Source organism: Amblyomma americanum, chromosome 5 (assembly GCF_052857255.1).
Source record: "Amblyomma americanum isolate KBUSLIRL-KWMA chromosome 5, ASM5285725v1, whole genome shotgun sequence".
Lineage (NCBI taxonomy): Eukaryota > Metazoa > Arthropoda > Arachnida > Ixodida > Ixodidae > Amblyomma > Amblyomma americanum.
Window position 1 is genome coordinate 185729403 of NC_135501.1, and position 17513 is coordinate 185746915.

The 17513-nt window shown below is 45.1% G+C and overlaps 1 protein-coding gene across 1 annotated transcript; it reads right to left on the bottom strand.

Moving 5' to 3' along the window:
- Positions 1–630: 630 nt before the first annotated feature.
- Positions 631–16820, bottom strand: LOC144134469 (uncharacterized). Its single transcript, XM_077667379.1, has 7 exons — positions 16713–16820; positions 14824–14964; positions 11571–11747; positions 10020–10182; positions 4302–4403; positions 2739–3019; positions 631–639 (listed from the first exon to the last, which is right to left on the bottom strand). Exons 1-7 carry the CDS (start codon positions 16818–16820, stop codon positions 631–633), a joined length of 981 nt encoding a protein of 326 aa, XP_077523505.1.
- Positions 16821–17513: the final 693 nt, after the last annotated feature.

Sequence of the window (17513 nt, forward strand, 5' to 3'; positions counted from 1 at the left end):
CTATGCATGAGCACTGACCCGGCAGAGTTTCTAAAAACTAAATGGAGTGTACAGAGGCATCATCGTCGATGCAACTTTCTCTAAGACGCACTTCGGCTACCACCTGAATTGCAACTAGTGCGCACTTCGCATTTGACTTGGCTATTGTTTGCCTGAAAACGTGGATTCAGCTTCTAAAGAATATCTGCTGTGGAGTGCCCCGAATGCGAACATAGTAGTAGTAGTACAGACTTTATTGAGGCACGACACTTAGGCGCCTAAGACGTCGATGTCCTGCTGCAAGGCCTTGCTTCAAGGGGGCCCCCTTATTAAAATTTATATAGGCAGTTTATAGATTGTCCACAGACTTATGTCTATAAAGTCTATAGACTTTCTATATACAAACTCTGGAGAACAGCCTATAGGCAATACAAATCATATAGACAGTCTTTAGAGACAATCTATAATGGCCATACACTTAGTAGACTTTTGTCTACAGACTATGAATAGATGAAAAGAAATATCTATAGGAAAGCAATAGAGTCTACAAGAACTCTATAGACTGTCTATAGACCATTTTTGTAAGGGATAGAGGAGGAGGAGGAGGAGGCACTCTGACATTTTCGGTGGGAGACTGCGGAGAATTGTAGCCTATACACTCTAAACAAAGGGAGTAAAAAGAGAGTAAAGCAGTCCTCTAGAGCACACCCTTTATAAAAGGTGTGCGCTAGAGGACACTTTACTTCCTTTTTACTCCCATATAGGCGCATTTTTGTTTAGAGTGTAGGGTATAGCTTCCTCACCGGAAGCCTAGAACATAGATAATGTATGTACTAAGGCTTCCAAGGCACTCTGGAGCTTGAGACGCAATATGTGCAGTGCAACTCCTGAAATAAAAAGTCTGGTTTTCAAAAGCCTAGTTAGGCCTATCCTCGAATATGCAAAAGTTGTCTGGGACCCGTACACTGCTTCCAACTGTTCTAAGCTGGAAAGAATCCAGCGTCTCGGAGCAAGGTTTATATTTAATAGGTATCGTTATTCTGATTCTCCCACTTCTTTGTGTAAATCTGCTGGTTTGCAAACACTTGACATTAGAACCAAATGCGACAGACTCAAGTTTCTTTTCCAGATCGCTAACCACTACTTGAAAATCGATCAAACAAAATACTTTGAAATTAAAACAGGGGAAACATCACGCCATCGTCACAGTTTGTACATCCCAATGCCGCCTGTCAGAAATGATTGCTTTAAATTTAGTTTTTTCCCGAGAGCCATTAAGGAATGGAATATGTTACCAAACTCCGTTGTCACGTCACAATCACTTAGCGAATTTTTAGATAAACTGCACAATGTTTTATGTTCTGCTTGATTTCTATGACAATGTTTTTGTTTTGTTCAAGTGGCAAACACAATTATGTATGAAATTTAGTGTTGATCTCAGTGTTTGTTAATGTGTTCTTTTTCTGTTTCAAGTTTGATATCCACTCCTGTAATAGCCCGCCCAGGGCTGACAGTATGAATAAATGAAATGAAATGAAATGAAGTGACACTAGTGAGAGGAGCCGCTTCAAGCTCGTGGAGTGTTACTGTTTCACAAGTATGCATGGTTGGCCCGGCTGAAAGGCGCTCTAAAGAGGAATCTGAACTCGTCTTTTTACCGCGGGAAATCTGTCTTTACGTTGCGGGCATCCTTAGAAACTTCGAATTATTGTCCTGTGCCCGCCAATTGCCCTAATTAAATGGGATTAAACGTCCCGGCTCCCGCCTTTTTTTTTTAACTGAACGCGGTAGCTAATAAGGCGGAGTCAACCAACGCGTGGAGTGCCTTTCAGCCAGTCCAGTGGCGGGTAGGCCTTCACTTATATTTGTTTATTTTTAGGTTTTTCCGAAGAAACAGTATCAGTCACAAACGATACACCCACAAATTAGGCCCACGAAAAAAAAAATACAAGGTGGACTATTTGATTTACTGTCACTCCGCTGATGGCAGAGCGTCAAGTCGCCACGGGACTGGCTGACGCGTTGGTTGACTGCTCCTACCTACCGCGTTGAGTTAAAGAAAGGCAGGAGCCGGAACGTTTAATCTCATTTAATTAGGGCAATTGGCCACACAGAACAATAATTCGAAGTTTCTAAGAATGAACGGAACGTGTAGGCAGAGTTCCCGCGGTAAAAAGACGAATTCAGATTCCTCTTTAGTGCACCTTTAGTGCACAAGTAAACGCTTAGAATGACTCACGTATGGGATTTTACAAAGCATTTCGCGGAAATTGGTCCGAAGAAAACTCCAGTTTGCAGAATCCAGTTTATGTGATCGGTCAATCACTAGCCAAGCCAAGTAGAGTAGGGAGCGTCCACTTCTTTGCATTCATGCGATGAACGAACTAAGCGGCTGTTTTCCCACTAGGCGATTATGAGACTCTATGATTACAGTCTCGTAGCCACTGAATGAGGTTGCATTAAAAAATAAATGAGAGTAATACGCACAAATTCGGATAAAGCGGCTCGAGACACAGTCTCGTAGCAACTGAATGAGGTTGCAATAAAAAATAAATGAGAGTAATACGCACAAATTCGAATAAAGCGGCTCGAGAGACAGTCTCGTTGCCACGGAATGATGTTACACTAAATATAAATGAGAGTAATACGCACAAATTCGGATAAAGCGGCTCGAGAGACAGTCTCGTTGCCACGGAATGATGTTGCACTAAATATAAATGAGAGTAATACGCACAAATTCGGATAAAGCGGCTCGATACTGCCATTTCCATGACACCGTTGACGATGTATAAGCAGTAGTTGGGGATTGCGTCGTAGTTCCCTTTCGATCTGTTCGCGGCCGCCGTCATCATCGCCTTGCCGTGGGCTAGTGGAAGGAGCCGGTGGAGGAGACTCCAAGACATCAGGAGCCGAGAGTCGTTCCGTGCAATGCGGTTTTTGCTCAGCAGCAGCACCACGAGTGCCGGGGCGTTGTCCCACAGCACCAGTAAATCCGAAGCCACGAAAGCCGTGTAGCGCATGATTAATTCTTTCCAGCGATCTACAATAGAGGGTTGGTTTATTTAAAGGGCCGTTAGTCTGAACTCGCGTAATCCGAACTTAGGGATAACTCTAACAGATGATTTGGGCGAGCCAGCATCATGTGCAATAAAAAGGCTCCTCTTTATTAGAAACACCGCATTATTTGAACAAATTTTCGGTTACTTTCGAGTTAAAAATACGTATAGAGTCAACGGCAAACTATTCAGTTATCGTTTGGGTTTCTTAAGGTTTTTGAGACTGCACGCATTAAATGTATATCAGAAATATGCCTATTGGATTTAAATTGACACTAATGATTGAATAATACAACGTGATTTGAATAACGCACATCACAAATAGCGAAAAGTTCATAATAAATAGAGTATGTAAATGGAGTATGTAGTGTGCAGTTGAGGAAAGAGAGAAAGCAGAAAACGTTACAATTCATGCATGCATTTTAAAGACGAAAGATTAAACGTGAACCGCTAGTGTACAGCAAGATACGTTAGTAACACCATAGTAACACCCATGTAGCACCCTTTTGGTGCAGCAAAAGTCGCAGAATTTGAGACGTAAAGTTCTTAAACGCTGGCAGAAGGTCCCCCCCCCCCCCCCTTGTTCATACAGGTTTGTGATCACAGCGAAGTCAGACGTTTTATCGAAAAGCACTGGCTATTGCGAACATGTCGAGATACAACTTTTTATATACATCCCCAACAAATTTGGACAAAGGAATTTCAGAACGGGAACGAATTTTTGAGCGCACTGTTTTCATATGTTGTAAGATTTCGCTATAATAATCAATAGTTATGCAGATCTCCCGTAGGCAGCCTTGAATTGTTTTGCTATTAACTTTTATGTTATCGTCAAAAGCGTTCCCATTGGTTTCGTATGGCAGTCTTGACTGCTCGATGCGGCCGATGGAAACACTGCAAAAGAAAGACTTTTTGACGAAACACGGGACGCCGAAGAAGGACTGTGCCACATATCGAAAGAATGGACCATCACATTCAATATTTTTGTACCGGTACCTTACAGTTTTTCGATATTCGAGATATTTCCCCAACAATATTGGACATGAAGTCACGTGTGAAATTTGGGCGAACTGTACGCCGCGAATTCGGAAGAATGAAAAGGCCAAAGACTTCATTTGTAGGGTAGTCCAATGGATGTGTGTGCTATTAATAAATAAATTTTTATGGGAATTGAAAATGTAAGCCATCTTTTCCGGAAACAGAAATACTGCGTGGCCAAGGGAACCACATGAGTGAAATGCGCTGTGGCAAAGCCACAGACCTTACCCTGGGTAACGAAATTTCTAGTAAACGTCCCGAGACCCTCGACGGTTGTTGTACGGCCGGTGAACCTGTCTGTCTGCCGCAAGTCCGCTAAAAACTGGCGCACTGAAATGAAGGTGAGAGAATTTCGCGAGAATTAGTCACAACTAGCCATCGACAAGGGCATTTTTATTTCCTCGGAAAATAAAATGAAGCACAAAGACTGTACCTGGTAGTAGGCGATGTTCGAAAACCCACATTTCGGGCATCGCAGGAAACAGCCACATAAATAACGCGCTATTTAAGAGCAATCGCTCTTACTACTGGCATTTGCTCGTCCCGCGTACATTTCTCCGTGCGCTTTCAGATGTAAAGATGGCGGCTAAATCTCAAGTCAGCAAAGTGTGACACCCCATCATGTGACTGTGCGCGCAGTCGTCGGACCACACGAACGCCAGATTACAGCTTGTACTGGCGTTTTGCTATACATGTACCGTCTGAGCGGGTAACTAGACTGGTGCCACTTGTGATCGTCATTGGTGAGAAAATTGTATCCTAACCGCTTGGCGCGGAGGGTTCGGAGTGGTGGCGAACGAATTCGCACAATTCGGCGCACAGCGTTGTTAGTCGGGTTGAAGCCTGGTCTGTGTGAGGGATTCGCACCGATGACCTTTGTTCCTCGAAACCATAATAGGGCGACCTTCAGAGGGCCGTGGCGGGCGAACCAGTGGTCGCAGAGGGATGCCGGTGGTACCAAACGAATCGTCGCATCGTGATGTACACTTTGGTGACCAAATTTGTCGAAAGCATAGGAGAAAACAACTAACGCTCTTGATTCGATATCAAATTTGCGAATCATTCGTGTAGTTGTTTCATTTCCTTTGTCTGTCTAAGAAGTGCAGTTTCTGTCAAATATTTTAACGGCCTCTAATGAAATTCACTGCTTTACCACGTACTGGTGGTCGGGTTGGTGATCTGCATGCTGATTGCGCACATAAAGGGTTTTGAATAACGTTCTGTTATCAAAATATTTCTGGAACAGAAATGCTACAGGAGCCGACGCGGGTCGCGGAGAAGCAAAGCGGATGAATTTTAAATTCTTCCGAAGCGCGGTAATTACACTAAGTTTCTCAACACATGCAGAGAATGAAAATATATTGCAAACGGTCAGGAAAGGCATGAAGCGGAATCGGTGGTTGCATCCACTGCATAGAAGTAAATACTTCTTTATTTAATGTAAGAAAACGCAGAATTTGAAGCTCGTAACTAATATAAATCCTGAGTGGCTTCCTTCGCTACATTGGCTTGGAAACTGATGCGGGAGGGCGTAGCCAATACAGATAAATGCGCTGGCCTTACGCAAGGTTTAAGTATGAAAAAACACAAATGAAAAGGAGGACTTCTGCCTTTGTTGAATTTAGCTGCATATTATGAAGTCATTTCAACATAATCATCATCAGCCTGAATAAGCCCACTGCCGGGCAAAGGCTTCTCCCATGTCTTTCCAATTAACCCTGTCCTTTGCCAGCTGCGCCCACCCTATCTATACCTTGGTTTGAGTTAATAATAATAATAATGACGATAATTGGTTTTAGGGGAAAGGAAATGGCGCAGTATCTGTATCATATATCGTTGGACACCTGAACCACGCCGTAAGGCCAGGGATAAAGGAGGAAGTGAAAGAAGAAGGAAAGAAGGGGGGGCTGTAGTGGAGGGCTCCGGAATAATTTCGACCACCTGGGGATCTTTAAATTGCACTGACATCGCACAGCACACGGGCGCCTTAGCGTATTGCCTCCATAAAAACGCAGCCACCGCGGTCGGGTTCGAACCCGGGAACTCCGGATCAGTAGCCGAGCGTCCTAACCACTGAGCCACCATGGCAGATGGTTTGAGTTGCAGGTTAGTTGACCCTCGGAGCTCCAAACAGCTCCCATAGCTGAAAAAGCGTAAAAGCACTTAAGTCTGTATTTGCTGTATCAAGTGCCACTTTAACTAGTATTGATCACCAGGCAGCATCCGTGGACAAAGAAGATGCCGAAAAGATCCGATTTTTGCCGTGATAGCTAGCGATCGGTACGCTCAACTAGGTGAGGGTTGATGGCCACGTCTTCCAGTCATTGTGCTTTCTATTCTGCTTAAACTCGGCTCGCTGGTTAGAAGTTTAATGACACGCAGGTAAGTCCACTTTGATACAGGCGGAGAAGAGCACAAGACTACTGTCTGAACAACTCCCCAGGTGGTCGAAATTATTCCGGAGCCCTCCACTACGGCACCTCTTCTTCCTTTCTTCTTTCACTCCTTCCTTTATCTCTTCCCTTACGGCGCACTTCAGGTGTCCAACGATATATGAGAGAGATACTGCGCCATTTCCTTTCCCCAAAAACCAATTATTATTATTATTAACAACTAGGGGCTGCCGGGGTGGCTGAGTGGTTATGACACTCGGATGCTGCCACGAAAGATGCGGGTTCGATCCCGGCCGCGGCGGTCGAATTTCGATGGAGGCGAAACTCTAGTGACCCGTGTACTGTGCGATGTCAGTGCACGTTAAAGTACCCCAGGCGGTCGAAATTGTTCCGGAGCCCTTAACTACCGCACCTCTCTTTTCCTTTCTTCTGTCAGTCCCTCCTTTATCCCTTCCTTTACTACGCAGTTCAGGTGTCCGCCGAGATGTGAGAGACTGTGCCATTTCCTTTCTCCAACCACCAATTTATTATTATTATTATTATTATTATTATTATTATTATTATTATTATTATTATTATTATTATTATTATTATTATTATTATTATTATTATTATTATTATTATTATTATTATTGCCGCCGCGGTGGCTGAGTGGTTATGGCGCTCGGCTGCTGGCCCGAAACATGCGGGTTTGATCCCGGCCACGGCGGTCGAATTTCGATGGAGGCGAAACTCTAGAGGCCCGTGTACTGTGCGATGTCAGTGCACGTTAAAGAACCCCAGGTGGTCGACATTTCCGGAGCCCTCCACTACGGCGTCCCTCATAGCCTGAGTCGCATTGGGACGTTAAACCCTCATAAACGAAACTAAACCCTGAACGATTAGGCCTATGAAAGTTCATTGACACTCGGCTCATCTTCGCATTAAGCTGCAGTCTCTCCTCCGACCCTCCTACAGTTGATTACGTAGTGTAGGGGACAAATATGTGACCTAGAATACTGTCGCAGTTATACACCAGGCGAATCAGGAGGCAAGCTGCGATACTTCGCAGCAGTCGAAACAGTGACGGCATTCTTCATATAGTCTCTTTGGACGGGCAATGCCTCAAAATAAACACAAAACTATGAACCTCCTTAAATGAGCACGTCTCACGCTTTAGCATGGTCCCCTGGTAGAAAAATTACTAGCGGAGTACTCGGGGTATGCGCGTTCTACACAAAATTCGGGGAATTCGATAGTTAAAAGAAATGGCGGTCACCTTAACTTCTAGTTTTCACTGTTTCTTTTGAAGTATGCACCTTGATGTATGTACCTATCCCATGAATCCACGCACCAGAGGAAGTCACCAAGCGCGACTGCGCTGAGGAGCTCCTGCGATTCTGACCGAATCTCTTCAGTTGCGCTAAACCGACGTGCTTTCAGCCTCAATTACACTCACTTACAAAAAGATGTCACAGGAGGCAAAGTTGGGTCAATTTGGCAGGTACGGAAGTACCGTGATGTTTTTGGAAGTCAGGAGCTGTCGTATAACGAACGTGAGCGAGCGAGTTGCCATGGTGAGGACGCCAGTTCTTCTACTTATCTGCACATTTGTCCTGAAACCTGTCCCGAAACTGACCTGTTTGAGTATCCTACAATATTACAGGCGTGATGGATAGTTCGCCTTCGATTAGAAAGGATAGCCTCGGGAACTTTGATGTCATCATATGTTGGTGGTCATCCGGAACGCTCATCGCCGTCGACAGACGTTCGGCCATCTTTGAAGCTTTTGTACCACAAAAACATATTTCTTTGCATCATCGAATGAGCTCCGAAAGCTTTCTGTAGCATACCATGGACTTATAGAGGAGTTTTGATTAATTTTAAGCATAATTTGATGCATAATCCTTGCTCCCTAAAGTGCGTCCAAAAGACATTGGACTTGGAATGGTCATGGGGATGATTTGTGAACGGTTAACCATACAGATAAAGCTGTGCACACGAAGCGATCATAGGCAGAATACGCCAACACTACTTCTCATCCGCTCTCTCTAATTATTTTTCTCTTCTCCTTTTGCTTTGTTCTACCTTTAGGACAGAGCGTGTGCATTCGCTTATCAGTAAATACTTATGAATTGCAGCTCGAAGATCTACTACTGTGAAGTTATTCGTTTACGGGGGATTTTTTTTTTTCTCCACGCAAAAGTTTTGAAAAGTTCTGCACGTCCAACGAGAAACAAACCTGAGCAGTTCGGCGTCACAAGGCGCAAATAATAATAATGAAACTGTGTGGTAAATAAAGGGACACATGACTAATGGGCGCATGAGGTCGAGCATTTCTAAAGCAAGCATGAGTTCCCCCCCCCCCCCCCCTAGAACATCGCCGCCGAAATTCTCCGGCGCACAGTCTCCCCTCCTCACGCGACCCGTAACCGTGACCTTTACAACTGATTTCCAAACGGACATTTTCTTCTTGAAGCATGAAAAATAGAGAGCATCCCGTTATTCATATTGTTGCAGCACAAAACGAACGAGGACGAAAAAGCATGAGAAGGGAACATGTGCTCACTATCAACTCAAAAAAAATTATTGGGACTAGAAATATATACAAAGAGAAAAAAACACATGACATGCGCAGGTGCTCCAACAACATGGAAGCACACCAACTTGCGAAATTTTCTACCAATTTGCAATTTATCCAGTCATTACTCACTACAACACCAACTGCGACGACATCGCTGACGGCAACGTTCATTCTCACCGAAATATCACCACAGTGCTGTGGCTGGAAATCTTAAACTGAACCGAAATTGGAAATGGTTTGTCAACGACTGTCTTCGTGCGAATATTCGCCCTACGTGGTTCCAATTTAATAATAATAATAATAATAATAATTGGCTTTTGGGGAAAGGAAATGGCGCAGTATCTGTCTCATATATCGTTGGACACCTGAACCGCGCCGTAAGGGAAGGGATAAAGGAGGGAGTTAAAGAAGAAAGGAAGAAATAGGTGCCGTAGTGGAGGGCTCTGGAATAATTTCGACCACCTGGGGATCTTTAACGTGCACTGACATCGCACAGCACACGGGCGCATTGGCGTTTTTCCCCCATAAAAACGCAGCCGCCGCGGTCGGGTTCGAACCCGGGAACTCCGGATCAGTAGTCGAGCGCCCTAACCACTGAGCCACCGCGGCGGGGTGGGTTTCAATTTAGAGCGTTATTTCAGGTCTCAACGTAAAGCATCTAACAGGTGATTTCCTTCTTGTAATCCGCGGCGCGAGTGTATACCCCTCACAAAAATGGTTTATAGACCGCCTGTTTACTTATAGGCTTTATTGCCTTCCTTTAGATATTTCCCTGTATGTATTCATAGTCTATAGATTCTCTGTAGACAAAACTCTGCTGTAAGTGTGTGGCGATAAATCTATAAATTGTCTATAGACTCTCTATAGGAATTGTATTGCCTACAGACGGTTCTCTCTATTTATTCTATAGGGTGTCTGTAGACATTACAGGCAGAAGTATATATGGACAGTCTATAGGCTGTCTAAAGTAGTTTTTGTAACGGTACGCACCGGTGCTCTCTGCTCGAGTTATTCGCGTGGCCAGACGATGGGCGTTCAGGTTCGGGTCGTACATCCTCACAAAGCTCGAGTAGAACTGCGCCAAGGTCACGACGCTGGTGAACTCTTGGAATCGCTCCTTCATCCAGTCTTCGTCCGCTTTGTCGATCTCCATCTGCGATGGCGCCCTCCTATAAGTTGCACTCTCTTGGGGCTGTCGTTCCCCGGCTTATGAGAAAAATGCGCCAGTGAAACATACTAAGAAATGGAACGACTAGTAGCGAGATTTGCCCCAGGAGACTGGTCACGTAGTACTTTCAGCCTGCTAATGATAAAGCGTTGTATAACCCATTAGCAACCAAACCAAGCGTTTGGTTGTCCCGAAACCCCCATGGCGTCACCAAGACCTCATGGCGTCAGGAGTAAACTATAAGATAGCTAACGGCAGCAATAGTTAATTACAGTGATGTCTGTACGTTAAATATGGTGATAATTAGTGATAGTGGTAGTTGATGACGCAATAGGTAAATAGTATGTGTCATGCTGTAAGATACAGTCATAGCGTAATGTGACGTCACAGTACACGATGGCGTCATAGCACACGTCTGGTAAATCTGTTATATTACATCATCAATACGTCATATCATAAGAGATATGGCGTATTAAACTATGTCACATCGTAGGATGTAGCGTGATCAAACACATCACGTGATGTGTAAAAGGTAGTCTAGACTGAGAGAAACGCCAGATTGCTCTAGAGGCGTGGAGCAGGCCATAAATGTTTTCGCATTTAAAGCATGTAACTAGTGTTAAGTGCCCTCTAACTTTTTTCACCTAAGCTGTTACATGAAGTTTCAACAGCGACAGTTAATGAGGAAAGATAATGTTCATGACCGTCATCATACTCAGCCTGACTACACCCATTGCAGGGCAAAGGCCTCTCCCATGTCTCCAGTAAAGCCTGTCCTTTACCAACTGCGCCCACCCTATGCCTGCAAACTTCCTAATCTCATCCGCCCACCTAACTTCTGCCGCCCCTGCTACACTTGCCTTCTCATGGAATCCACACCGTCACCCTTAAGGACAAGCGGTTATCTTGCCTTTGCATTACATGCCCTGCCCAAGCTCATTTCTTCCTCTTGATTTCGACTAGGATGTCATTAACCCACTTTTGTTCCCTCACCCACTCTGGCCGCTTCCGGTCTCTTAACGTTACACCTGTCATTTTTCTTTCCATGGCTCGCTGCGTTGTTCTTAACTTAAGCTGAACCCTTTTCGTTAACCTTCACACTTCTTCCCAGTACTGTGAGCACCGGTAATATAAAGCTGGGATGCACGTGAACTGCCATTCATGACCAGAGAGAACCTGCCATATACGCTCCACTCCATTCTTATCTCTCTAATTATTTTAGTATCATGGTCCGGATGAGCGGTCACTACCTGCCCTAAGTCGACGTATTCCCCTTACCGCTTCCAATATCTCGCTATCAATTGCAACTGGTGTTCACTTGCTAGACTGCTGAACACTACTTTGGTTTTATGCGTGTTAACAAGGTAGCGTACGGCTAAGGTCTTCTTGGGACGATGGGGCCGCCGGAAGAAGGTGAACCTGGCGAACGTGGGGAAGCCGTACTCGAGGGACAGACGCGTGATCCGCTCTGCGATGTCGAAGTCGGGGTCGGGGGTCATTGAGGACATGTCGAGGCCCAGGAGGCCAAGGAAAGACTTCAGAGATTGGACCTGGAAAATTAGACCCCGTGGAACAGGCCACCGAAGCGAAGTGCAGCTCCGCATGTATATAAAAATGAGACTATCTGGGACCACTGGAATAGCCAGCATTTTCAGTACTGCCACTAACGCAGAAATACCGGGTGTTTCAGAGAACGGTTTCAACAATTTTCTAAAACAGGCTTTTTGGGGTGAAAATGTAGATTTTTCGGCATAACGTTACCAATGTTGGTGGCCAACAGAAAATCTTTCAATCGTCTTAAGTAGTAGGCTGGTTAATTAGTTTTACAGCGATAGCTGTTAGGCGCCCACCCCTGGCTTCCCTATCGCCGTCGGCGTAACCAGTGGGTGCGTTAATGTCACGTGAACTTATGTCACAGAAGCCTGCGAGTGGCTCGGTTTGGAAAAGCTGCCTGCCAGTGCAGGGGTGCATCGCTTGATCACTATGCGCTACGGCGCCAGGAATAATAATAATAATAATTGTTTTTTTTTTAGGAAAGGAAATGGCGCAGTATCTGTCTCATATATCGTTGGACACCTGAACCGCGCCATAAGGGAAGGGATAAAGGAGGGAGTGAAAGAAGAAAGGAAGAGAGAGGTGCCGTAGTGGAGGGCTCCGGAATAATTTCGACCACCTGGACATCTTTAACGTGCACTGACATCGCACAGAACACGGGCACCCTAGCGTTTTTCCTCCATAAAAAAAAAACGCTAAGGCGCCCGTGTGCTGTGCGATGTCAGTGCACGTTAAAGATCCCCAGGTGGTCGAAATTATTCCGGAGCCCTCCACTACAGCACCTCTTTCTTCTTTCACTCCCTCCTTTATCCATTACCTTACGGCGCGGTTCAGGAATATATCCCCAAAAATTGAACGCCTGAACAGCTGTCGCTGAACATCGCGTCACTCAGTTGTAACCGTCATGTGAGTTGCTTTAATAATTAACTTTTGGGCACCTAGTTGAAACCAGAGGTTTGTATCTGGTCGTATTTAATAGACACATCTGTTTTTAGAATTTCGAAAACGCTATTTCCTTTGGCTCTGTGGCTCGACAGATCTTCACTAAAATTTCGACTTGTTACGTGCACTGGAGGGGTTGCTTTGCCTGCATGCTTTCGAAAGCGCATGTATTTTCTCACGATGCCGACAAATTTTCTTGTGCCACCGCGACGAGGGTGATCGCGATTTAGAAAAATTCTAAAGCTGATATAGCTATTACTAACTACCAGCTGCCAGTCTCTGATTGCAGCCAGTTGCCTATCTGTGATAGTTAAAAAGTTATTTAACATAAATTAGTTAACAAGCTTACTACTTAATACAATTCACCGGCTTCCCGGTGTCCCCCAACACTGGTAATACTATGACAAAGGCCAGATTTTTACCCCAAAAAGCCTATTTTTGTAAATTTTTCGTCCTTCCACGAAACACCTGGTATTTACTTCTGATGAGAAGCATGCGCACACAGTGCGGTTTCATGTAGGCGGCGCACATCCTTGTCAGAAATATGAAGTTATTGATTGCTAACACACGAAAATATTTTCGAGTAATTTCGTAAAGTTCCAATATCGACTCGAAACCAATCACTCATAAGGTGGCATCTGAATTTTTCCTAATGTAATTTATATGAAAGAAGCGCTAGATAGGTTCAAACAGTACATCTGGAATCACTGCAGTTTCCATTCTGGATCCCAGAACCACAGGCAAAGTCTCCTTTAAAATGTGGCAGTCTCAATACTGTAGGATCTTTGCACACCGAGATCGAGAAACGCCATAACCAGCTGACTCAATTATGAAACGTATCCATTGTTACTGTGTTGCAAGTCGGGAAACACAACAGAAATTTTCTGTCGGCACAACAGATTTTCTTTAATATTTTTGACGAAAAACCTGTAGTAACAACACAATTTTGTGGAGTTCCTGCAGAAAGCTATTACACAACTACAAAGTATAAAAAACTACGACTAGAAAGCTACTGCGCTACAAAACAATACAAAAGAACAGAAAAGTCTGTCGTTAGGACGAAACTATAAAGCAGTTTCATCGTATTTATGACACGGTTCTGCGGCTTTTTTTTTTACTGGAAATACTTCGTAATAAAACTGTGTTGCCGGTTCAGCGGCATATAAAGCAACAGGGGTCCTTCGCGGTGGGGCAAGGTATCCCATTGGAATAGCCACTTCAGGGAAGTTTTGTGAGAGTGGCATAGTCGGCCAGCGTAGCAGAAAAGGAAACGACATCACGTCGAGAGAACATCACGATGTCATATGTTAGTGCTTAGGCCTCAGACTGCACATCGCGCACTACATCGCAGCCGCTAGCAACGATGTGAACTTTGCACAGAGAGCAGTCAACTACACTGTGAGAGATCTTCGGGGAGCAACGACAACCGAAGGTCCCTGGAAACGACGTTTCTCTTGGGAAAATACTAACTTCGCGACAAGAGTGTCCGCTGCATATTCCATGAACTCAATAATAGGCATTAGATAGCAAGGAGAAGAATGAAGCGACGAAAGACGTACGTCCTCGCTACCTTCTCTCTTCAGCTCAGGGCAGCACCAACATTTGGTGCCGTGCTTGCTTATGAAATTGTGGCCTTTTGTAGTTTATGGCCACAACAGTATAAGCAACAAGTGAAACAGCAAGGACGCTTGCTAAGCGTCTGAGGCTCGTCCATGGCAGCTCCGCTACACACTCGCGACAGCCGTTCTATATATACGCACACGACCACGTGGCTATGACGTGGTATCACATGGTCTTACAACCCCATAGGATGTCAACACGTGGCTTAACATTATCCCATCGGATGTTCTTAAGGTCAGATGTGAACCCAAAGGTCACCCAATGTCAAACGTCAAGTCAAGGTCAGAGGTCAAAGGTCAACTAAATGTCATTGCTCAAGGCCAGTGGTCAAGGGATCGACCCCGTAACTGTACCACATGTGGTCATACACGGCTGACGTGGTTGGGCCGAAGGTCGTTCAAGGTCGTTGTGCTGTCTACCCGAAGATTGCTTCACCCAGCGTAGTGAAGCTTTTCTCTTCAAAAATAGGTGCTTCGAAGGCAGTGACAGTGAAAGAAGACAGTGACGCACCTCCGAGGCATTGGCGGTGGCTCCGAGACGCACACAGGCGTGGAACAGGCCTGCCGCTTTCTCTGTGGCACTCTGACCGGTGGGCGGAACGTTGATCGTGAAGAGCATGGCTTTGGTGGTCCTTTGTAAGTACCGGCCTCTCTGTGTGCAGAAGGGAAGCATACATCAGTAGAAAGGAGACGCAATATTCACGTGGGCCCCGACTGTTTGGAACCGCTTGCGAAAATAAGACAAATGTCAGTCCGTGCCGCTCAAGCTTAGGTACGTAAAAAGAGGCTCTGTCAAAAGTGCCCGCCTAGCAGGGTTGATCGCTGAGCCCTGTCTATATACTATATTTCTGGACAAAAGCGTCTATGAACGCATTTTTCTTTCTTATAATGTAAGATTTCACTATAACAATCAATATATCTGCATATCGCCCGACGGCAGTCTTGTATTTTTCTTCTAGTCACGTTTTGGCTACCATCAAATGCGTTCCCCGTTGGCTTCCTAAGCAGTCTTAACTGTTCGATGCTATCGCTGGAAACTCTTTAAAAGAAAGATTTTGCTACATATCACAATACTGAACTATTACCATGCAATATTCTCATAACAGTGTTCTACAATTTGCCAATTTTCAAAATTTTTGCCCGAGAAAGCTGGACTTGTACGTTTGTACCACACCGTGGCGCACCGTTGCTTCACAGCGGTGGCGATGGGAGGTCTTTTCAAGCTCCACAGATGCGGAGCTGCAGGGGTCTCTAAAGTGCCCGGTTAAAACGTTCGGCAGGAAGCCCTATACGCTAGTGATTGTATGTCAAGTATAACGTCCCGAAGCGACACATTCCAATCTTTCCTGGAGGTTCAACAACTAGCGTCATCTGTCGGCCGCCAGAAACAAACACCGTGCAACTCAATGGGGACATTTTAAATACGTACTGTTAATTATACTAAAGAGTCTAGAGAGATTCGGTGTCTACGTGGTGATTACCGTGACCAACTCTTCCTCGTCGCTTCAAAATCTAACCTATAAGATGCTTTCTCTATTGAAGACAAGTATTTTTAACTGTCGGAGAATAAAAGCGATGTAATGAGCATTCCAACTTTCTGCGATTATTTCGAGTGTATAGCGCCACGGGCAGGTGACGACAGGTCTTCAAATTAGGAATGTTTGTCCACCTTTCTTGGGACTGCATGAGTATAAGGGTTCCGGATTCATTGAGACCATCCGGAGTTCTTAAAGTTCGTCTTTGATACCAGCAGCCGAACGCCAAGTCCACTGAGCCATCACGACGGGTTTGCAAACCCAATGGGTCGGAAAATGTCGAAAAAAAATATGTTTACTTCACTTCACATTTCTGTGCATCAACTCATTGTACACCCGAGGGCCGACAGTTGGCACGTACATCAGGAATCTAAAAAAAAATTGCGTCGTCTTTACGCTCTGATGACTAACGTATTGAACTTTGCGAAAGCTGTCTCCGTGCTACTAGCTACACTTTGTTAATGCCTAAGGCCTACAATAAAGTTTAAGACCTGCAAATTTTGCACCAACCTTGTCTACAGAATTCGGTCATGCTATATATTACCATTTGGCAGTCTGAAAGTAAAAATGATAAATGATCGTAAGGACGTAACGCAAGCTTTCGCCAAAAAGCATTCAAGTTCCGGTTACTCTATGCATTGAGATGCTACCAATTCTGCTATTATTGGCCGGCCCCATCCTGATTATACCGTAGTCTGTAACGCTGCATCAGGGGTCAGGGCGAGCGATGTTTTTACAACACACATTTCTTCCGCTCAGTTTTCAGTTTTCTTCGCAAAATTCGACCGCTCTAAGACTTTCCCTTTGCTACATCAACTACGTTGCTACAGTTATTCTAAACTCAGTACCCAAGGGATTAACTCACGTCACTCAGGACGTCGCCGTCCGGGGAATGGAAGGTGTTGCACACGAAGCTGTAGAAATCGTCGCACGGTGCGTATTTCCAGTCGAGCGATGAGTTAATAAACTCCATTGCAAGCCGAAAACCTTTCGCACCGAAAGGCAACTCCGGTGTTGTCGACATTGCGGCGGGTGCTCATAGTTGTCGTGTTGCGCGTAGTGTAGTGCGTTGTAGTTGTCGTGGGTGTAGTTGTTGTAGTGGACGTAGTTGTGGAGTAGTTGTTGTAGTGCGTGTAGTTGTCGTGGGTGTAGTTGTTGTAGTGGGCGTAGTTGTTGTGGATGAAGTCGTTGTAGTGCGTGTAGTTGTCGTGGGTTGTAGTCGTTGTAGTGCGTGTAGTTGTCGTGGGTGTAGTTGTTGTAGTGTGTGTAGCTGTCATAGTCCGCATGGTTGTCGTAGAGAGAGCAATTGTAGCGCGTGCAGTTGTAGTGTGCGTAGTCCTCATAGGACGTGTAGTTGTCATAGTCCGTATAGTTGTCGTAGGTAGAGTAGTTGTAGTGTGCGTAGTCGTCATAGGGCGCTTAGTTGTAGTGCGCGTAGTCGCCAAGGTTTGTGTTGTAGTCAGTGTCCGTGTTGTAGTCGTTGTGCGCGTCACGGGTGAGGGTTTGTCTGGAAGTCGAAGTTTGAGTTGTCGGCGTGGAAGGCGAGGTCACCATTGGTTGTCGGCGTTGATATCGTGGAGGTCGTCAACATATCCGTCGTAGTTGGCTTGGTTGATGTCCCTGGCACAATAAGTGTAGTTGGCACTGTCTCCGTGGTTTCCATCGT

Coding starts and splice junctions, on each gene's coding strand:
- LOC144134469 (XM_077667379.1), bottom strand. CDS start 16,820: ATGGAGTTTATTAACTCATCGCTCGACTGGAAATACGCACCGTGCGAC. Junction 14,965..16,712: donor ACGGCGACGTCCTGAGTGAC/GTGAGTTAATCC, acceptor TTCTGCACACAG/AGAGGCCGGTACTTACAAAG. Junction 10,183..11,570: donor GTCCCAAGAAGACCTTAGCC/GTACGCTACCTT, acceptor GCGCCATCGCAG/ATGGAGATCGACAAAGCGGA.